General features: G+C 37.0%; 1 protein-coding gene, 1 non-coding gene and 1 pseudogene across 3 annotated transcripts in view; 2 read left to right on the top strand and 1 right to left on the bottom strand.

Annotated features, from left to right (window-relative positions):
* Positions 1-22,751, top strand: part of DEPDC1B (DEP domain containing 1B) — an 85,692-nt gene extending 62,941 nt beyond the window's left edge. For both annotated transcript variants that reach the window (XM_042987320.1, XM_042987326.1), the window contains 4 exons: positions 10,073-10,239; positions 12,485-12,661; positions 20,285-20,470; positions 21,742-22,751. In XM_042987320.1, the coding sequence (XP_042843254.1) occupies positions 10,073-10,239; positions 12,485-12,661; positions 20,285-20,470; positions 21,742-21,903 (692 nt within the window). In that variant the 3' untranslated portion in view covers positions 21,904-22,751. The remainder of the gene's footprint in view (positions 1-10,072; positions 10,240-12,484; positions 12,662-20,284; positions 20,471-21,741) is intronic.
* Positions 529-1,289, bottom strand: LOC102963362 (annotated as a pseudogene).
* LOC122232373 lies at positions 15,635-15,765 on the top strand. The gene has a single exon (XR_006209742.1). It is a non-coding gene; the product is annotated as a small nucleolar RNA SNORA18 (small nucleolar RNA).
* Positions 22,752-23,595: the final 844 nt, after the last annotated feature.

Here is a 23,595-nt window from a genome sequence, read left to right as displayed (position 1 = left end):
AGGAATATCAAATTTTTGAAGGGCAAACTCCTAAAACTCTACATTGGGATTGCATTTTTGCTTCAAGCTCATCTAACTGGAGAATACAGGCGATTTTTCTTTCTTAATCCCTTGGAGAACTATTTCTGCAATAAGTCTTGTGTCTTCTTAACTATGACTGGGTGGTTTTGAGAAAGGTTATCAGCTCTGTGGTTAGTTTCCCACAGTTGTTAAAATTCTGTCAGAAGCATTTTAATAGTTTACAAGAAAAAACACTTGGTTTTTCAAAGGCCACAGGAACAGGAAAGAAATAGCACTTCTTATTTGTATAAGCACAAACATTTAAAGCTACTCATGCTGCAGGTAAATCCAAGATAGTATTCAGAAGTTCTATAAAAATGAACAAAAGATAATCTTTACTTCTACCATGCCAAAAGCCAAAATTTAGATCTGCATGGGAGATGCCCTGTAGCAGTTCTCTGGTCTAGTTTAAGAGTTCAGAGTCCTTTTTGGCCCAGTGATGTCCACATGCCAGATAAATTCAGTTCATTAAATGGAAATTAGGGCAAAGACTCCGTTCAACAAAGCACAGGGATATGCTACTAGAAGTGGCTGTTCTTCTATGGCTAATGCAGAATTAAAAATTTTGGAAGGGGAAAAACTGCACCATCCAATAATTCCAGCAGTGAGTGACTCTTGCCATTCCTTGCAAAGAAAATATCACTGCAGAGCTGCAAAGTAGGATCATGGGAAGAAGACAGTATCCACGGACACTTGCCACACAACCAAATGAAACACCTGTCATACTCAGCTTAGTAGACAAAAACATTTCTAGACATCCAAGTGCACTTATGCCACATACATAGCCAAACTGGATTTTGCCAGCCAGTAACAATGTGGCTCCAAAGGCAAGGCAAAAAACCATTGGTCGTGCCAAATCAGTCACATTCATGATGCTGCCATCTGCCACTTGTAATGGATGTAACACTGTTCATGTTTTTTGCCAGATGTGGTCACAATTGATACCTGATTCTTCTAATAAAGGTGGCTTATCCTCAAAGTGTTTTCCATAGACAAGCTAATGTGTTAGAGTGTATGCCTGAGTTGGCTGGAAAATTGGCCCAGTATGTGGCTGTTATGGCTGCCTCATGTCTAGAGGGACAAATTGGCCTTGCTGTGAGTAGTCATAGCCAGCAAACTGTTTGCTATAGGGTCCTCCACTTCCTCCATAGTCATAGGATTGCTGTGATTGGTCATCGATGCTGTAACTTGTCTGGGAGAAATCTGTGTTTGTTATCAAAGCCTTTCATTGTACATGATCAAACGTGGCAGCAGTGTCAGCAACCCCCCAAAACCCCCAAACGTGGCTTAAGATCCCCAACTGGCCCTGTTGCTACATGTTACAAGGCCAAACAATTGCTGGGGCTTTTTAATTTTTGCAATCTGATGTGTGTGAAAAGCAATCTTGTTGCTGTTTATTGGTTATATGGATTTCTTCTTGGGTGAAATACTTTTTCTGTCTTTTACCCATTTTTTTCTCTTGGTTTCTTCCTTCCCTTTTCTTTCTTTCTTTCTTTCGTTTGTTCTTTCTTTCTTCGTTCTAAAAATATATTCTAGGTACTAATTCTTCATACCTTGTGTCTTGCAAATATTTCATAGTCTGTGGCTTCTCTTTTGGTTTTAATCAAAAGGTAAAAAAAAACCTTTTATGTTCTATTTTGGTCAAATTAATTTACTTGTGTATCTTAAGAAATCTTTCACAAAGAGATTCTGTACTTTTAAGATTTTTAAGTTTTGCATTTTTCATGTTTAGGGCTCTAATTTCTCTTGATTTGTTTAATTTATTTAAATGAATAAATTATTTTAACTTTATAAAGTTGACTTTATTAAGGTATAATTAACATACATAATATACAATTAATATGCACTCATTTTAAGTAGTTCAGTGAGTTTTGATGAGTTTATACTAGCGTAATTAGCATTAAATTAACAGGTCATTTACATTAGTTCTGCAGGTTCTCTTGTGCTCTCTCTTAGTCCCCAACGCCACCACTGGCACCAGACAACCAGAAATAGAAGCTTTTTATCCGAAAGATTAGGTTTTATTTTTAAGCGTTTCATACAAGTGGGATTATACACTATGTACTTTGTATCTGGCTTGTTTTGCTGAGTATTCTAGTGCATGGATATACTACAAACCATAATTGGTTTATCCACTTACTTGTTGCAGAACAGGTGGATTGTATCCATTCTTGGGCCATTATGAATAAAGCTGTATGAACATGTATCTTAACTCCTTTTGAGTAAATAGTTAGGGGTGGAATTGCTGAGTCATATGATAAATGTATATTTACTTTCATTATGAAACTGACAAGGTATTTTCCAAAATTGTTGTGCCATTTTACATCCCCATGATGTGTAAGAGTTTTGGTAGTTCTACATCCTTGTCAACATTTGATACTGTCAGTCTTTTGTTTTAGCTCACTTAGTAGGTGGGTAGTGCTATATCTGTGGTTTTTAGCTGTATGTTTCTAATGACTAGTTATATTGAGCATGTTTTCATTTGCCCAATGGCTTTTCTGTTATCTTCTTTTGTGAAGTGTCTATTGAAATATTCTGCTTTTTATTGGCTTGTTTGTTCTCTTATTGAGTTGTAAGAGGTGTTTGCATACTCTGCCTATAAGTCCTTTCTTTGATTATGTATCGTAAATATTTTCTCCCAAATTGTGGTTTTTTGTTTCTTTTCCTTAACAATGTCTTTGAAAAAGCAGAAGCTTTTAGTTTTGATGAAGTCTATTTTATCATTTTCTTTTATGGTTCATGCTTTTTGTCTCAAGAAACCTTTGCTTACCTTTAAATATCATATTTCTTCACATATGTTATCATGTTACTGTATCCTTTTTTTAATCTTTTCTATCCTTTCTGATATTATCATCATCCATTTTGTGTGATATATTGTTTTATAACATTTGTAATAAGCCCTACTGTATGTTATTTTTTCTTTGGGCAGGTAATTTTCTTTTAAAGAAATTAAGGAACACAAAGCAATCTTTTATTCACATATTATTCTTTTCATTTATTCACATATTAATCTTTTTTGGGAATCTTCATTCCCTTATGCAGATCCATCTGGTATCATTACTATCTGGTATCATTTTCCTTCTGCTGGAATAATGTCCTGTGACATTTTTATGGTATAGGTCTCTTGGCTGTAGATTTTTAGTGGGAGGTTGGGGTTCTGAAACGTCTTTCTTCATACTTAATTCTGGAAAGTATTTTCAATGGATATAGAATTCTAAGATAATTTTATTTATTTAGCACTTTGAAGGTGTCTTCTGGCTTAAGTAGTTTCTGAAGAAAAGTCTATGGTCATTACTTATTTTTGTTCTTCTGTTTGTAATGTGCCTTTTTTTCCCTCTGACTGTTTTTGAGATATTCTTTATCACTGATTTTGGGAATTTAATTATAATGTGCTTTTAAGAGTTTTTTTGTGTTTTTTGCCCTTTGATTCATTGAATTTTTTTATTCTGTTGATTTATCGATTTCACCAAATTTGGAACATTTTTAGCAATTATTTCTTCAAATATTTTTTTCTGTGACTCCTACTTTTCTAATGACACAGAGTTTAGGTCATCTGATGCTTTCCCACAGTTTGCTGCAGCTCTGTTTATTTTTTTCCCTACTTTTTTGCCTACTTTGCTTCTATTTTGGCTGATTCATTTACTGTGAATTTAAGTTTTCTTTTTTTGAAGTGTTAATCTGCTATGGTTCTCACCTAGTGAGTGTTTCTTTTGAGGATGAGGATTTTTCATTTCTAGAATTTCCATTTGGTTTTTCTTTATATCTTCCATTTTCTCCTTCCTGTATTTATATATTTTCTAATAATATGAGAACATAGAATATCTTTTGTAACATACTTTTCTCTAAGTTCTTTATCTGTGGCTATTTTTATGATTTTCTACTAATTTTTTCTCCTGCCATGGGTCATACTTTTTTGCTTCTTGGTATGTCTAGTGATTTTGTTTGAACAAAATGTTTTCCCTTGTTGAGTATCTGAATTTTGTTATCTTCCTTTGAAGAGGGTAAGCTTTGTTCTCTTAAGCAGTTAATTTAATTGAATTTCTTTTTGATGCATTTGTGTCTTATTTTTAAAGCTGTTTTTAAGGCCAGATTAGATTAACCTTTACTGAAGTGAAGTTTGGTCCTACTATTGAAGCATAATCCTGCTGGGCTTTCTGTGGAATGCCTTCAGTGATCAGCAGGGCTCTCTTCTATGTGAGCTCTGGGAACTGTTCAGCTCAAAGCTCACTGGTTGCTTTTTGTATGACCTCCTGGAGTTTTGCCTTAATCATGTATATGCATTTCAGTGTTCATCAGAGTCTCAGGGGATTTCTATGCAGGTTTATGGAACCCTTCTTCTGTTTAGTTCCCTGCAGTTGGAACTCTGCTTTGCAATGTCCAGCTGACTCAGCCTCCACAAACTCCAGTCTGTCTCTTCCGTCTGCTTGAGCTCTCTGTCTCTGATACATGTTTTAGAATGTGTCTCTAGGCATAATGTGGGGAAATTGTAGAGCTTGTTTGTTTTGTTCTCTTTTCTCAGGAATTATGGTACTGTTTCGCTATCCCATGTATAGAAATTGTTATTGCATAAAATTTGTCCAGTTTTCTAGCTGTTTGTGGAGGGAGGGTTAGTCTGGGCCTTGCTGTTCTATCTTGGTTGGAGTCAGAATTTTCTGTATTTTTAGTAATTTAATTTTAATGATTCAATTTTTTTCCTGACATATGGTTATTAGGTTATTCCAAACACCTTTTTTGAACAGACCATTCTTTCCTTGCTGATTGGTGATGACATTTCTGTGATATATCAGGTTCCCAAGCATACTTGGGCCTGTTTCTAGACTTCCAAATTTGTCGTGTTGGTCTTTTATGTTTTCTCATGGTAGCATCATACTGTTTAATTAACTATAGCTTTGTAGCAAGTGTTGCTTTCATGTCAGGTGAGTCCCTACTCCTAATTCTTGCCACTTATGGACATGAGATAATTTCTTTTGTGTTTTTCTCAGTGAACTTTTTATCTATTTGAATTATTTGATTGGAGTAAGCAACCAAAGCAGGTCAGCTGTTGTAATTCATCCTTGAAATCTTGTGTTCAGCCACACAGTTGCTATATCAGTTAGCAAATTAAACGCTGTTGAAAGGTAAGCCTTTTGCCTAAAGAACAACTTTCACCTAAGTTTTAAGACTGTAGCATTGTACATTATACATTAGTAGTTAATTCTAACAAAGACTTCTATAATCTTTAGGTTAACAAGGGGCCAACTACCAAATATTGTGATAATTCTGTCATTGATGGCAACAAAGGCATCCACATTCTTTTAGCTAAAAAGTCAAGAAAAATTTAAGGGTTATAGATCCTTCTAACATCAGTAAGTCAGACATAGCTGTTTTTACCTAATAATAATGTGGGCATGAGATTGTTCCAGTGAACCAAAAAGTCATAATTGTGAGTCTTTCTGAATTACGCATGGTCAAGTTGACATAACCATTGCATGAGATGATGTTTACATATGTTTATATTTTTTTCCATCCTCTGTCGTAGGGTTATGCAACTGCTGAGGCATATAGGCTTGAGGAGGGCATTCTTAGATGATTTGTTACTCAGTAATACAGTTCTGCTGGGGCATTGTGGGACTTTATTTATTCTCTCATCACAGAGATCCAGAGCCAAATTCATGTCTGTGTACTAGTGCACAGTACATTTCTTAACTGACCTTTTAAGAAAATCTAGCCAAAGTTGCATCTGATTTGCATCCTATTTTCCACCCTGGTATTAGTCTTAATGCTTTAATTTAATAGTAGTGATTGTAGTAGTAGCAGCAGCAGCAGCTATCATCAATGCTATTAAAAGTTTCAATTCACGTAGGCTTTCTTTTATAGCCTATGGGCCCTCAGTTCAGTACAATGATTCGGTTTTATGGCCGTCCACCACAATTTACTGCTGGGTTAATTGGGATTCATGGAGGTTAAGTGACTTGTCCAAGCATATACAATCAATGGGACCGGGGACTTAAGCCAGATATTCTAGTTCCAATCCTAGCAAGGGAGGACTCATTGTTATTCCTTCATTCATATAGTCATTCATTCACATGTTCACCACAGAAAATATTTAGTAAGCACCTGTGATCTACCAGGTAGTGTTCTACCTGTTGGAGGTATCAGTAAACAAAAGGAATCCCTGCCCATGTAGAGCTTACATTTTATTAAGTCAGAGGGGAAACAATGGTAGATAACAAAAAAGTAAATTCTGTAGTATATTAGGAGGTGATAATGTATAATTAGAAAAAATAGAGGTGCCTGGGTGGCTCAGTCGGTTAAGTGTCTGGCTCTTGAATTTGGGTTCAGATCATGATCCCAGGGTCATGGAATGGAGCCCTGCCTCAGGCTAAGAGTGGAGCCTGCTTGAGATTCATTCTCTTTCTCTCTTTCTCTGACACCCCTACCCTCCCACTCATGCACACTCTCTCTCTCTAAAAAAAAAAAAAAAAAAAGAACAAGTAGGGGGTATTAGGAGTACCAATTTTTATACCTTTTGGGAGGTAGGAACACCTTAATTTTTTAATTTTATCTGATAAATTATTAAATTATGTCAAAATGACAGAATTTGTTGTAAACCTTTCAGAGTATGTTGTTTAGAACAATGTTCTGCTCCTTGCCTCCCTCCCCAAGAAGCAGTGCTGTAAAGGACAGCTAAGTTATAAGATCAATTTACAGAATATACTTAATTCATTATGAATTTTAGCTGTAGTTAAAATCTAATGGTACTGTAGGCCTAATCAGTCCCTACAGTGTTTTGTTTTGTTTTGTTTTGTTTTTCCTTCCTCTGGTAAAATGCATTCCAGGCTCCAGGAGGGAGTATTAGGAGCCTCATAGTTTCATGTTACTCTTCAAGCTTTGGGCATAAGCAACCCTCCTTCCTTCCACATTCTGGAGTGTTGTTCAGCAGGAGCTTCCCTCATTCAAACTATTGATGGTGGCTCCTCCACAGCCAGAGGCTGCGGCATTGTTTGGGGCAGATTAGGAATTTAATGGAGGAAGGGATCAGTAGCATTGCTTCTCTTTTTACAGGAGGTGGGAAGTTGGCAATTGGAATGAATTGCAGGGAGTTCTCACTTGGGATCTGTGGCAGAAGGAAGGGAGTCCCTGGCTTCACAGGGGGGCCAGTGAGTTATTGGGATGTATGCGAGTCAAGGGTGGACTTTGTCTCCTATTTGTGTAGGTTTGTGTAGATTAATTCCTGAGATGGATTTACTGATACATTCTCACCCTAATTTTCATAAAACCCAGAATCATGACCAACTCCAAGTTTGGGATTTAAGCAACTGGAAGTTTAGAATTTAGACTTTTTAAAAGATTTGATGAATGTAACTTTTATGTGTTAGTTTAACAGTGTCCCAACAAAGAAATCTGAAAATTAAAAGAAAATTGATGTAGTCTTGATCTTTTCCTTTTTACTACTTTTTTTTATAAGGTTTATTATTGTGATTTTCTTCATAAATATTGTACTGGAAATATTGTTCCATAACTTCAAAATTTACCACTTTTAATAGCCGTGTAATACTCTATCGACAAATAGGTATTTGAATGTTCACCTGTACTTTATCAGGAAGTAAGGCTTGCCAAAGGAAATGGATTATGCTTTCAATTAGCTTGCTCTCTCTTTCGTAAAACAATACATATATACAATATACATATTGTATATATATACATGAATCATAATAAAATAAGGTAAAATCTGTCAAAAGGTGTTTATAATTTGGAAAAAGAAGGGATTTGTGGGCTAATGTGATAGAAAGCTTTATGGAAAAAGTAGAAGGCTTTGTGGAGAAAGAGATTTAGAATTTAATTAGTTCTTACTAGTTCCACTTCTTCTATCTTATCCAGACTGTCATCATGCTTCTCATCTTCCTCCTTCTGTGTTACCCCCTTACAATCTCTTCTCTCTAGAGCTGCCAGAGTAAAAAGTAATTCAGGTTAATGATTCCCCTGCCCAGAACCCTCCAGTGATTTCTGAGGTCACTCATAATAAAACTCAAAATTCTTAATGGTAGCCTACAAGGTTCTGCCTGGTGTGGCTCTTACCTTCCACTCTAACCTCCTTTCCTGTTTGAATGCTCTTATACACTCCTCTCTCTTCACACTGGCCTCACTGCTTTTCCTCACACACTCCAAACATACTTTCGTGTCACAATCTCTGTCATTGCTCTTTCCTCCACCTTGGAAATTTGTCTCTCAGATAACTTCTCTGGCTTACTCTCATTTCTTTCAGATCTCTGCTCAAATTTCACCTCCTTAGAGACCTTTCCCAAAAAACCAGAAATGTTTTTCTGAGCACATCCCATCACTCCCCTGCTCCTTTCTTTTTTCTCCATAGCATTTTTCCACCTGCCATATGTTTGTACCTCTTTGCTTATTATCTGCTGGAAAGTAAGCTCCATGACATCAGGCAAGGATTTTGTTTTTATTCCCTACTGTATGTCCTCTTCTAAAATAGTTCCTGGAATACAGGCAAGGCTTAATAAATATTTGTTGGATAAGTGAAAGAAAGAATTAATATTTGATCATAAACCTTTTTTCTTTTCATAGACCTGATTATATAGAGTTCAAAGAAGGTCTAGTGATGAGAATCAGCAGCAGTATTTTCAGTGAACATCTAGGATTGAACTTGGTGTATTAAAGCTCCCCTTCTGCCTCCTTTTCTCTCCCATGCCCACCCACTGCCATCAGGGCCAAACCCAAGCTCCTTAGTCTGGCGTTCAAGGCCTTTTTGGATCTCATCTCTGTTGACCTTTCCAGCTTTACTTCCATGCCAAGCCTGTGGTGTGTCCTAAGGAATGACTTATAATTTCCCTAATGTTACCCTTGCAGATGTCTCTTGAAGCACCTCTCACATTTTGCCATTTACAATTTTTTTAAAAATTTTTTTTAATGTTTATTTATTTTTGAGACAGAGAGAGACAGAGCATGAATGGGGGAGGGTCAGAGAGAGGGAGACACAGAATCTGAAACAGGCTCCAGGCTCTGAGCTGTCAGCAGAGAGCCTGACGCGGGGCTCGAACTCACGGACCGCAAGATCGTGACCTGAGCCGAAGTCGGACGCTTAACTGACTGAGCCACCCAGGCGCCCCCCATTTACAATTTTTTAATGGGTGTCTCCTCATAGCACATCAGCTCTTCAGAGTGAGGGACCTGGCATATTTTCATATTTCCAGGACTTGGCACAGTTCCTGGCATATCATAGATGGTCAGAAATACTTACTGGGTGCCAAAGATGGTTTTGCCTCTAAGAGAAACCATTGGGAACTTGAAGAGGTTGGACATGGAACAAATAAATTGATGAAAGCAGTTTCTTCTCATTAGAGGGTTTGGATGTGGATGTGTCTGGGGACAAATGTGGTTGAAGAGAGCACAGTATTAGAGAACCATGATTTTTAGCACAGTATTAGAAGACTGTAGTTTGGTTGAGGAGGGCTGGCATATAACATGATTGAATCGGTACACTTAGCTAGGAAGAACAGCTTATGTGTGAGGAAGGGTTATTTGGTGTGTGTTGTTTGGAAAGAAGTGCAGCCATCTGGTAGTGGTCTGACTGTAGGCCAATCGGACCTGTTTTCAGTCCGTGAGAATCCTGTTAGATGGTGACCCTGCTCATCCCAGGGACATAATACAAGGGGGCAATTCAGAGCAGCAGTGGCACATTCATATCTTTGCTCATGCTGTCTTCATCCTATAGTAACTGTGAGTGTTGAGTGTTAGGTTAGACTTAACCTGACTGCTCTTGGTTTGCTGGGAAAGAATACTACAAAAAATCTGAGAGAGGGAAATGGCTGTATTCGTTTTATATATTTGTCATCCTTAGTTGATGGTTTGTATTTTCGGTGCCAATGCATTAGATCTATAATCATTTGGCCCAGTGTAGTTGGATATGTGTACATGTTCTATATAATTTTAATAGTACATAATTTGAAAAATGTAAACATAATGGAGTCAAGTTGGCTATTGGTTTTAAAAGATTAAAAACTTCTTTCTAAATCAGGTTTGTTACAGAAAGAGAAAATGGCTATTGAAGCATTTCAGATTTGCTGCCTCCTCCTGCCACCCGAAAATAGGAGAAAGTTACAGCTGTTGATGAGGATGATGGCAAGAATCTGCCTAAATAAGGAGATGCCACCCCTGTGTGATGGCCTTGGTACCCGAACACTGGTAGGTTGATCTCTACCATCTAACTTGACTTCAGTTTTGGCAATAAAATCCACCTGAGTAGAGTTTACTAGCTTGGCAGCCAGAGGAAGGTGCAAGGCAGGCTTGCTTGTAGAGCCATCGCTTGGAAACCACCCCAACACTAAACACTTTGGGTGTTAGTGTCTTAAATAACATAATGCAAAGTGGAGAGTGAGTAGGGATAGGCTCTGAGTTTAAAGGGGTCTGCTGCCTAGGGCCTACTGTCAACATAAAGAGAAGGAAGGATGGACAGTGAGGATAAGTGGTCTCTCAAAACAGTATTCTTTCCTCCAGGACAAAAAGGGTTGTGAAGCATTTGTCACTATAACAAGTGGACGCAGCCTGTATAATGAGGTGAAGAGGAAAGAAGTAAAATACAGAGTTGGATCAGATAGCCTGGCAGGGAGATTGAGAACTTGTTCACTCAGGTTATGATCTTAGGGTCCATAAAATATTCTCAGTTTTGCTTACCAATGTATGCTAATTTTCTTTTATTATTTTTTGAAGTTTTTGTTTATTTATTTTATTATTATTTTTTTAATGTTTATTTATTTTTGAGAGAGACAGAGACAGGATGCGAGTGAGCTAGGGGCAGAGAGAGAGGGAGACACAGAATCCGAAGCAGGCTCCAGGCTCTGAGCTGTCAGCACAGAGCCCGATGCGGGGCTCGAACTCACAAGCTGTGAGATCATGACCTGAGCCAAAGTTGGACGCCCAACCAACCGACTGAGCCACCCAGGCGCCTCTATCTATCTATCTATCTATCTATCTATCTATCTATCTATCTATCTATCTATCTATTTTTGAAGGAGAGAAAGAGCAAGCAGGGGAGGGGCAGAGAGGGAGGGAGGGAAAGAGAATCCCAAGCAGGCTGTGCTCTGTCAGCGCAGAACCTGATGTGGGGCTCAAACTCACGAACCGTGAAATTGTGACCTGAGCCAAAGTCAGACGCTTAACTCATTGAGCCACCCATGTGTGCCACGTATGCTAATTTTAAATTCTACTTTGCTAATGTTAGCATGTCTTTTAAAATAGGGTTTATGTTTAGAATTTCTTATTACAAAAATTTTTAATTTTCCTCAAAATTGGAGGTCTTGGAGCAAATTTGATGCTTCTTTGAGGTGTATGTCCTTTTCACGTCCAGGTGAACCATGGTGTACCTCTGGGGGTCCTCTGGTCCAGTTTTAGAAGTGTGGGGTAAGATCAGAGGAGCACTCAGTGCCCAGTAGAGGGATTCTTGACCTTAGTTTTGGTTGGGTAGATAGGTAATGGGGCTAATGGGCCTTTGTGAAGGGCTGAAGAAAACTTTGTACTGTTCCCCAGAAGGATACACATGTAAAATTTTGCATACAATTTCAAGGCATTCAGATTCCCTGAGGTCCATAGTCTCCAGGTAAAAAATGTCTGTCTGCGTGTCTCTCTGTACACGTACATGTGAATGAAAAATAAAGGATCCTCTGCAGTAAGTTGATGAAATGAAGTCTAATTAAGCAGAATTACATGATTTCATGCTTGTAGGTTTCAAAATAAGATTGTCAGCAGTAAAATTAGTAGGAAAAGGAAAAAGTATCTATCCAAAGGATAGTATTAAAGAAGGAAATAGTTAATATACCTTCTATGAAAGCAGCTACATAATATTTTTTATATTTCTGCTTTTTGTAAAGTCTCATCATTTAACGAACTTGTTACAAAGTCTAATGATTTTGTCCAAATGTGATTGTCAAATGTACACCCAAAATCCTAGAGAAAATTTACAGTTAACTGGGAAAAAACATAACTGTTGAGGCATATATGTTGTGCTAGCAGATTTTTAAAAAAATCAGTAGTGAAATAAGGATATTAGTAAACTAAATGACTTTAAAGTACTTTGAACTTTGAAATGCTACATGATTCAAGTAATGGTAGTGATAATAATTTTCAGAATTCGTTCATATATGTTTAAAACTGTCTGTAAAGGGGTGTGCTTTAAAAACTGCTCAGACAAGCATGTCTGCTGAGTCTCTGTGAGATGAGACGCATCTTCTGTTTTACTGGTTGATAAAAATCAGCCCATCTCAGATGACCAGGTATGGCCAGGTGCCAGATTAGATGTGTACCCTGTCCTGTGGGCCATTTCTCCCTGACTAGTCACATTTGTTTTTTGCAAATTAGATGGAACTCAGTTCATTGTAGGGAAAGAAGACTTCATCTGTGTTTCATTAAAAAATACCTCCCCTTCTTGTTTCAGATGGTTCAGACATTTTCCCGTTGCATCTTGTGTTCCAAGGATGAAGTAGACTTGGATGAGTTATTAGCTGTGAGGTTGGTGACATTTCTAATGGACAATTACCAAGAGATTTTGAAAGTCCCTTTGGCCTTGCAGACCTCCATAGAGGAGCGTGTGGCTCATCTACAAAGAGTCCAGGTAAAGAAAGGGATGTTACCAGTCCTTTAAAATTGCCAGCAGAAAGTCATGTAAACTTGCTAGGTTTCTTGGAACCTCTTGTTGGGAAGAAGTAAGTGAATAAATCTGTACAAAGTGCTTCCAACAGGGCTTGCTGCATGGTAAGCTCTGTATGTGTTTGGTATTATTGAAAACTTACAGAATGCTTACTTGGTTTGGTTATGTAATCAATACTGCATACTTCTGACTGCAACTTCCTTAAATGAATTTGTTTAGAATCTGCATATACTTCCTGATGGAAATGATTTATGTGTAATACATGTCTTGATCATAATCGCCCTGTGACTGACATACTATTGATATTTGCATTTTTTCGATGAGTGAGCTAAGGCATGGAGAATTTAAGTCACAGAGCCAGGATTCACACACATAAACTCAATTTCCAGAATCCGTGGTCTGTCATACCACACTGCCTCCATAAAACGTGGTGTGGTAGAAGAATGGCCTTAGAGCCGTAAAGTCCTGGCTGGGCCAGTTCCTGGTTTTCCCTTTTCCTGGTTTTGTGGCCTTGGGCAAGTCTCTTAACCTCTCTGAATTTTAGTTTCTGCAAGTGTTAAAATGGGCCATACCTGCTCTATAAAATTGTTGCTAAGAGTAGAATACTATATTGTAAAACCCCTAGCATAAATGTCTGACTTACAGCAGGTACTCGTTGAAAGGTAGCTTTTACTATTGTTCTGTTAAAATGATGCAGAAGAAATGTAATGCATAACTATTATGTGGGCCCCAAGTGGGGTTTGTATGTCAGCCTGTGGGAGCAGAAACTTGATAAATGCAAGCAAAAGGTCTGCTTACCTCCTTTGGAATGATTGGCCCTCTTTCTGCTTAAGCACTTTTTGAGGTTCCACGATTAAGGACCAGTGAGCTGCTACCTCCCAAAGTATTTTCAGGGTGAATAACTGTTCACCTGTTTCAGCATGCAATTTAAAAATTAAAACAAAAAATTTTGGGTAATTGTCAACCTAATCTATTGAAGGAATTTGGAAACTATAGAAAATGTACACCAAAAACTCTAAGAGTAACACTATCTATTCAGTTAGTATTATCGTCTTTCAGATGTTTTTCTGTGTCATGTCTTGTCTTGCCTTGCCTCCCCACTTCTCCCTTCCCTTTCCTTCCCTTCCATTCCCTCCCCTTTCCCTTCCCCTTCCCTTCCCCCCTCCCCTTTCCTCCCCTCCCCTTTCCTCCCCTCCCCTTTCCTCCCCTCCCCTTTCCTCCCCTCCCCTTTCCTCCCCTCCCCTTTCCTCCCCTCCCCTTTCCTCCCCTCCCCTTTCCTCACTCTCTCTCACTCTTGCTCTTTTCTTTTATACCGTATTTTCTTTTGATAGTACAACAAGAAATATTTCCCATATCACTAAATATTCTTGACTGACACCAGGGTTGTTGAGAGCTCAGACCCTGGAGCTAAGTGGTACTTGTGTTCTTGATATACCCTTTATTGGCCCTGTGACCTTGGGCACATTTTATAAAATGTCTCTGCTTCAGCCTCTACCTGACATCCCTCTTTTCTTATCTGTAGAGTGGGATAAAAATGGTCAATACCTACCTCCTGGGGTTGTTTTAGGGATTGAATGGCTTAAGATGTGTAAAGTGCTTAGAATAATATTTATCACATACTAGGCCCTCAGTTGGTAGCTTCTGTTAATATTATCATCATCATTAGTGTTATGTCATTCCACAGTATTGTTATTATTGATAGTATAGTGTTCGGTAATATGGATATATACCATAATTTATTTAAATGGGTTTCTTTGGTTAGATTGTTTCCATTTCCCCCTCTGTTTTGCAAACAACCTACCAGTAAATATTTTTGTAGCTAGATTTTTTTTTGGGGGGGGTGTGTGGTGGTAATCCTTGATTATTTTCTAAAAATAATTTGTTTTTATTTATTTTGAGAGAGAAAGAGAGAGAATCCCAAGCAGGGTCCATGCCATCAGCACAGAGCCTGATGCAAGGCTCCATATCACAACCATGAGATCACAACCTGAGCTGAAATCAAGAGTCAGACACTCAATGGACTGAGCCACCCAGGTGTCCCTGTAAGAATAAATTTTTATGAGTGGTATTGCATGGTCAAAGGCCTTGAGTGTATTTTAAGTATTGATTGCATATTGCCAAATTTCCCTTTAGAATGATTATGCCAATGTATATTCCCATGAATTGTCTAAGAAAGTGTTCATTTCTTTGCACCCTTGTGCTACTTTGGGTATTATCATTAACACATATACCTTTGCCGTTTTAATGGGTAAAAAGTATAACCTTAGTGCTGTTTTAGTTAAATCTTCCCTCCGCCCAATATTTCTATGACCCTAACCTATAAAAAAGGTAAAGAAGAAATACTTCACTGAATTTCTGCAGGGAGAATTGATAGCAGTAGCTATGTTCCTCTATATGCTTGCTGGGTTTGTGTGTCCCATAGCACAGGCATATGCTGCAGCAGCTTATAACTGAGCCCTTTGCTCTCAGTTGAGGATCAGAAGGCTGAGCTGTGCTGATTCATTTAACTGCACATTATCATGATCTTGAGGAGGGCACTGCTCTGGCACTACATAAAACCAGTAAGCACTCATTCGTCCAATTACATTTTCTCTGTTGGAAGTACTCAGTAGAATTGCTGACCAGTTGTTTCAGTATTCAGAGATTTCTGTTCTCTCGTGGAGTACTCAGCCCCTACAGCATGTGAGATTTAGGGAAGTGCTTCTCTGAAAATGAACAATGTTACTTGGATTGTTCTGGGGAAATTACACAGCTGATCCTGGGATAGATAAATTGTGAGGTATGTGTTGTTTTTGACACCAACCTTTTATCAGCCTTGACTACAGTCCTCTTCTTCCTTTGCTATCTTTAATCATAGATATCTAGAATTTTCCTTACTAGGCTTCTGGCTGCAGAAGAACAAAAGGTATTATATTTTTGGGAAGATGGAACACTTTAACTGAGGTCTATCCTGATGGGGCTTTGTCTCTAGACCTACATCATTGGAAACTCCTCATAGAGTATATGTATGGTTTTCTGTATTCACAGAACTATGTGTTTAGATCTGTAGGAAGAACTGCAAGACGTCTTTCTGCTAAAACTATGTGAAAGATGTAATAGTCAAATTTTTTAAGTCTTAGGTATTGGCATATCCCAACAATCTGTACAGTTTTAGGGTGGGATAGTTTAGGGGTGATTATGATTTGCACTCATTCACATTTAGAGGTTGTCTGAAATTGAGCACCAGGAAGATCAGATCCATCTACTCTGACGCTAAATGTGTGGCGAATTTTTAAAGTCTGTCCATATTCAAGTGGAGATCAAAGAAGTCCAACTGAAAAGAACTCTGGAGTGACAGTGACAACTGTGGATTGAACCAAAGTGCTTTTCAAAAGGGCTATTTTGAAGATTATGATTCTGATTTTGGAGAAACTGTGGTGATTGGCAGTGCAAAGAATCACATGTAAAATTCTTTAATTAAAAATTTATTGACCTAAGGGGCGTTCAGGAATCTACTCCTGAAATCATTGTTGCACTACATGCTCACTAACTTGGGTGTAAAGTAAAAAAAAAAAAAAAAAAAAAAAAAAAAAAAAACATTGTCTACTAAAGTCTGAGGCCTGTGTTTTGTTAGGCTTGCTTTCTGGAGATTTAGGATTTGATTTTAGTGGGCCATGTTTCCAAGTTTCTTTGTATGCCTTATGATCTTTTGTTGAAACTTGGGCATTTGATAAAACACCCACATCACCTCTTTGCAGACTGGCTCCATGCAAAGAAAAGTCTTCCCCTTCAGCCTAGCATGAAGGCCTTTATTGGGCATGGGTCTTCTCTGGGTCTGTGGGTGTGCTTTGTACCCAATCCCCCTGTAAAAATGTCTGCTTTTTAAATGTATTAATTTCTATAAGAGTTTCACAAGTCCAAATCCTAGACCATTTGACCACCTTCGTATTGATAGACTCCACTGTTGTTGTTTTTTAAAAGATTTAATTTTTTTTTTTAATTTTTTTTTTTTAACGTTTATTTATTTTTGAGACAGAGAGAGACAGAGCATGAACAGGGGAGGGGCGGAGAGAGAGGGAGACACAGAATCTGAAACAGGCTCCAGGCTCTGAGCTGTCAGCACAGAGCCCGACACGGGGCTCGAACTCACGGACCGTGAGATCATGACCTGAGCCGAAGTCGGACGCTTAACCAACTGAGCCACCCAGGTGCCCCAAGATTTAATTTTTTTAAAGTAATCTCTACACCTAACGTGAGGCTTGAGCTCACAACCCTGAGATCAAGAGTTGCGTGCTCCCCCGACTGAACCAGCCAGGTACCCCAATACAATCCCATTGTTATTTATGGTTTGTGGTCATCTTTAGCAGTACAATTCATTCTACCTCTCTCTTTTTGAGCACAGATGTCATCCTGGTAATCTTTGGCAAGAAGGCACTGGCAAAACCGTGATGTAAATTTTTGGAATTAAGAATAATGAGAAATTTAATAAAATTTAATAAAAAATAAAATTGGAGGAAAAAATATTTGAACTTGTATGCACATTATGATGCTCAGAATGTATAATGATGACAAAATTACAAGTTGACTTGAAAATCCACAATTGCAATGGGATGTTTTAATATATCCTATCAGCAAATGGATAAGATAATATTTGTTAATATCTAACAGTTAATAAAACATTTTAAGGAACATGTACAGAAAAAAATTATTACCTAAAAAAAACGCTTTAATTTCTTTCTAATTGAAGTATAATTGCCATAGTGTTACATTAGTTTCAGGTGTATAACATAGCCATTCCATAGTTCTGTACATTACTCAGTGCTCCTCACAATGAGTATGGTAACTATACAACTTGTTACATTATTGACTGTATTCTCTATGTTGTACTTTTCATGTCTGTGCCTTATTTATATTTTCTAACTGGAAGTTTTTACCTCTTAATTCCCTTCATATTTGCCTATCTCCCCCCATCCCTGTGCCCCTTCTTCTGTATATGAGAGTAAATTTGGTTTTTTTTTGTTTGTTTTTTTATATTCCAGATATAAGTGAAATCATATGGTATTTGACTTTCTCTATCTGACATCACTTAGCAACATATCTTATAGGTCCATCTATGTTGTCACAAATGGCAAGATATCATTCTTTTTATGGCTGAGTAATGTTCCATGTATATACCACCTTTTTTTTTTTTTGAAGTTGCAGTATAGCTAACATACAGTGCTATATTAGTTTCAAGAGTGTAATATAGTGATTCAACAGTTCCGTACGTCACCCAGTGTTCATCATGACAAGTGCACTGTTTAATCCCCATAACCTTTTTTACCCATCCCACACCATCTGTCCTGTGGTAACCATCAGTTTGTTCTCTATAGCTAAGAGTCTGTTTCTTGGTTTGTCTTTCTCTTTTTCCCTTTGCTATTTATTTATTTATTTATTTATTTATTTATTTATTTATTTATTTATTTTTGGTTTGTTTCTTAAATTCCACATATGAGTGAAATTATATGGTAATTTTTTTCTCTAACTTATTTCTGTTAGCATTATACTCTCTAGCTCTATCCTTAATTGTTGCAAATGGTAGTAAGGTTTTGTTCTTTGTGTGTGATAAACATAGGTGTGTGCATATTTATTTTCAAATTAGTATTTTCATTCTGTTTGGGTAAACATCCAGAAGAGGAATTACTGGATCATATGGTAGTTCTGTTTTTAATTTTTTGAGGAACTTTCATACTATTTTCCACAATGGTTGCACCAATTTACATTCCACTAACAGTGCACGAGGGTTCCTTTTCTCCACATCCTTGCCAGCAGTTGTTATTTCCTGTCTTTTTGATTCTAGCCATTGTGACTGGTATGAGGTAGTATCTAATTGTGGTTTTGATTTCTGTTTCCTGGATGATTAGTGATGTTGAGCATCTTTGCATGTTTCTATTGGGCATCTGTACGTCTTTGGAAAAATGTCTTTTCCAGTCTTCTGCCCATTTTTAAATCAGATTATTTGGTTTTTTTTTTGATGTTGAGTTATATAAGTTCTATATTTTGGATAGTATAACTTTAGTGGATATATCATATGCAGATATTTTCTCCCATTCACTGTGTTGTCTTTTTGTTTTATTGAGGGGTTTTTTGTTTTTGTTTGGTTTGTTTTGATTTGGTTTGTTTGTTTGCTATACAAAATCTCTTTATTTTAGTGTAGTCCCAGGAGCTTATTTTTACTTTTGTTTGCCTTGCCTGAGGAGACATATCCATAAATATGTTGTTTAGGGTAATGTCCAAGAGATTATAGCCTATGTTTTCTTTTGGGAGTTTTAAGATTTTGGGTCTCAACTGACTAAGCTACCCAGGTGCCCCGGACCATTGTGTTTTCATTTTCATTTGTCTTCATGTATTTTTTTTTTAAATTTCTTCTTTGATTTCTTCATTGATCCATTGGTTATTTAGTTGCACATGTTTTTGTTTATTTCAGGTTTTTTGTTTTTTTGTTTGCTTTTGATAACTGATTTCTACTTTTACACTGTTGTGATTGGAAAAGATGCTTGATATGATTTCAGTCTTCTTAAATTTATTGAGTCTTGTTTTGTGGCCTAAGATGTGATCTATGCTGGAGAGTGTTCCATGTACATTTGAAAAGAATGTGTATTCTGCTGTATATGAATGAAATATTCTGTATATATTTGTTACGTCCATCTAACCTTGTTGATTTTCTGTCTGGATGACTTCTCCATTGATGTAAGTGGGGTGTTAAAGTCTCCTATTATGATTGTATTACTGTCAGTTTCTCCCTTTATACCTGTTAATATTTGCTTTATGCAAATTAAATATATATATTTTTAAAGTTTTTACATACTTATTTGTGAGAGAGAGAGAGAGATTGAGCAGGGAGGGGCAGAGAGAGAGGGGGACAGAGAATCTGAAGCAGGCTCTGTGCTGACAGCATAGAGCCTGATGTGGGGCTAGAACTCATAAACCATGGGATCATGACCTGAGCAAGGTCCAATGCTTAGTCAACTGAGCCACCCAAATGGCCCTGAAATTAAATATTTTTAATGGATGCTCGTTTATTTATAGGTCTTGGTATTATGTTTCCTCTTTTTTCTTCCTTCTCCCTTTTGCCCTATACAATGTCTGAATATTTATTTTCTTGATTTTCAGTGTTAACATATTTGGAGATGGTTGTAGAACTTCTCTCTACATAACAGCCAAGCTATATGTGTTTCTCTGTCCATCCCCAAGAAAGAGGATCAGATTCTCCAGATGTGGGAAGGGATCCACTAAGTGTGGTCAATATTATAATTGTTTTGAATCATTTTTGTCAACATGTTTAGTTTATGTTTCAACTTAAGATTTTATTTAAAAGAACACGCAGGTTTTTTATTTATTAAAATGGATCTTGGGTTTAAAAAGGTAAACTCTCTTACTTAAAACTGTGGCTGTGATATTTTTTTTGAAGTTATAGAAACACTGTTACCTTTTACCAAAGAGTTTTCCCCAAATTGAAGAATGATGTGGTACTCTTAGTAGGAGATATGCTGTATTTGATCTGAACTAATTTTTGCAGTTTATGTGAAAATATACTTATTCCATTCACTATTAATCCTTTTGCCTTAGATAAAATACCCAGGAGCTGATATGGATATCACTCTATCTGCTCCATCATTTTGCCGTCAGATCAGTCCAGGGGAGTTTGAATACCAGAGAGCATACGGCTCTCAGGAACCTCTGGCAGCCTTGCTGGAAGAAGTCATAACAGATGCCAAACTCTCCAGCAAAGAGAAGAAGAAAAAACTGAAGCAGGTAAAAGAAGAATATTCTTTAGAAGTCATTTCTTCTTCTGCCTGCTGTTCTTATATTTTTTCTTTTTATTCTCTGTTTTACTAAGTTTCATATAAATCTCATCTTCTATGACATAGCAGTTTTGAAAGTATATTACTCAATTTATACATTCCGGCAGTCTCATTGTTTTACACAATTGTGGTCTGTTTTCCACGTCTTTATTTTCCAGTGTAGATATTTTACCATTGTTGAACTCTTCATTTGTGGAGCTCTTCTCTATTATTTGTCCTTTGTTTTGGTATGTGGCTTGATGTGTTAGTGGAGTAATTACTTTAAATTCAGAGAAGCTATCAAATGAGGACAGGTTCCTTTTGATTTTTTTTTGAAAGGCAAATTATACTGAATTTGCAAATAGAAAATGTGTAAAACTGGAAAGGCTTTGGTTTTAGATCACCAGTATCAAATTGTTTTTTTGCCTCAGGCAGCACTAAAAGTTTTTAGTTCCTGCTAGGAACAAGGTTTAGGGTTTCATTGAATAGTGTTTAACTCACACTAGATTTGCTTCGACCATTCTTAAAGTATTGATTCCAGATTAAGTGAATTGTTTTTATTTTTGAAGTCTGACTCCTGCAAGCTTGATCCCTGATCACATCATGCATATAGGATTATACACAGATCACCAGAGTTCTAGACTCCCAATCGTATTTTTCTCAGTAATTTTGGAGAAGAGTTCAGTGTTGAGGATGAAGGAAAAGCATATTGCCTCTCTTTAAGCTTTTCATAAAGTCATATATACTGGAATGTTTTCCCTTCCATTTGAGCAGAAGCAGGTGGGACTGAGTTGGAGAAGCTGGGAGATCGTGAAATGTAGTTGGGCCAAAATTTTCTTTAACTGTGTAGAACATAAGTTATTTTCAAGTCAGGATTACTTGTGAATATTTTTAAAGTGAAGTCTATTTATAGTTAGCAGTGGGGGAAATTTTAAGAAATAAGACCAAAATGAGAAGTGTATTTGAAGCTTTGATCAAATTTAAATTGAATTAGATCTATAGCAAGTGGAATCAAATGATCTTACCAAAAGAAATGGATTTGTGTTGGAGTGAATTTGATTACGATTAGTTGTCTTGTTATTCTCTTTTCTGATAGAGAACAATAAACATTGAAACAAAACAAAAACAGCTTGTATGGAATCAGATCAGAAAGTCTTTAATTTTAAAATTAGATCGCCTAATTTTATTGGCCCTTATGTGGGTTTTTTTTGACTCATCTTGAATCTTTTTTTTTTTTTTTAGTTTCAAAAATCCTATCCTGAAGTCTACCAAGAACGATTTCCTACACCAGAAAGTGAAGCACTTCTGTTTCCTGAAAAACCGAAACCGAAACCACAGCTCCTGATGTGGGCACTAAAAAACCCTTTCCAACCATTTCAAAGAACTAGAAGTTTTCGGATGTAGTGCTTACATAGCTCTTAGAGATCTCTGTTGCTGTTGCCTCGAGCAAATTGGTGGTTATAGGAGGATTATGGCGATGGAAGAAAGAAGAGCAGAAAATAGAGGCTACGGAAAATAGAAAGTTACCGGACTTCCTAAAATGTTGAGCCATTATCAGTATTTTTGTAAAACCCAATGCTATTTTTAAAGTGTACAAATCAGTTAAAAGTTGAGACAAATGTATAGTGGTATGGTTAATATGCGTGTCTGTAATTGTTACAAAATTTGTGGGTAGTTTTATTTTTTTATTTGTTATCTTTCATGGTGTTAATAAAATAATTGTACATTTCAGTTACTGATGTCTTTGTTATAACCAAGTTTTAAAAATAGTGTATGTACTTGAATAAGAGAGACACTGGGTACTGCTACTGTGATGCTCTTGACTTCACAGCTTAATAGTTGTGACTTCTCTTTGTGTAAAATTTGGTTTTCATTGTTGTACAGAGAGTCTTAAGGCTCCACATTATGATGACTGTGTCTTTTATTGCAGATTCGTTGGATGTTATGACAGCTTTAACTAAAGCTGGTTCTTTTAGAACATATATTAACTGGTGTTCACCTATATTTGGGGTTGATTTTCATTTGCCTGCAGTGGTATCATTTCAGTCTTGGCTGGAGATGGAAAATTGAACTGAGTAATCTTTTTGGGTCCCCTTGTTCCTGTGATTGTGAGTCAGGTCTTTGTTGTTTCATGAAAAGCACAAATAGGTTAAGTAAAACAAGACTACTTCCTTTGTATTTCTCCCACCTTCCTCATCCTTTGGAAAGTAAATGGAATGTAAATAAATACTGGTTTTTGTTTTTTTATGCTCTGTGGTGTTTCTTTTTTGGTATTTATTTCATTCAGTTAGAAAACATCTTCAGATGCTGAAGTTCATCATCTTGGCCAGTGTCCTCACATCATTCATTTATTTCTATGATAAAATGAGTGATGTTAGGCTTTTTATGAGCCTTCAGGAGCCTTTGTCCGTTGTGGCTAAGTGATAGGATATCTCTTGAGATTAGAGTACCTAAAGACCCAGTTTGCTTTGCCCTTTTGCAAATAATGGTACACTTAGATTGAAGCATCTGGAAGCCTTCTTCTATAAGTAATTGCCCTAAATTTTAAGAGTAACAGTCACTAGTTGGCTTTGGACTGAATTCCCTTGCCTTTGCTCTGGCCCTGTTCTTTTGTTGCAGAATGCCTCCTACATGTGACTCAGATTTTGTTTACTTACAAGTGGATAAAAGTATTCTTCTTGGTTTGGATACCACCTTTCCCTCCGAATAGGTAAAGGAATGGGAGATTTTTAGTATTTCAGGATTTGTTTTCAGATCTTAGAATGATGTTTAGAGCAAAGAATAAGTCTACTTCTGCTTTCTTTGCGCTCCGGTAAACCTTCCCATTGACAGTGTCTAAGAGTTCTTTTTGCTTAATGTCCTCACCAAAACTTGCTATTGTCAGAGTTTGAATTGTTGTCAATGTGGTGGGTGTATAATGGTATCTCATTATGGTTTTACTTTGTGTTATGGGTATGGTTTAGCCAAAGACTTCTACTGTATATGTTTTTTTACTTTTTCCATTTTTATTCAGATTTTAGTATCAGCCTGTCAAGCTTTACACATGTGTGCACACACACACACCTCTGAGATTTTGATTTGGATTGTACTGAATTT

Source organism: Panthera tigris, chromosome A1 (genome assembly GCF_018350195.1).
Source record: "Panthera tigris isolate Pti1 chromosome A1, P.tigris_Pti1_mat1.1, whole genome shotgun sequence".
Taxonomy (NCBI): domain Eukaryota; kingdom Metazoa; phylum Chordata; class Mammalia; order Carnivora; family Felidae; genus Panthera; species Panthera tigris.
Note: the sequence above shows the minus strand (reverse complement) of the source record. Positions and strands in the feature narration are given on the sequence as shown.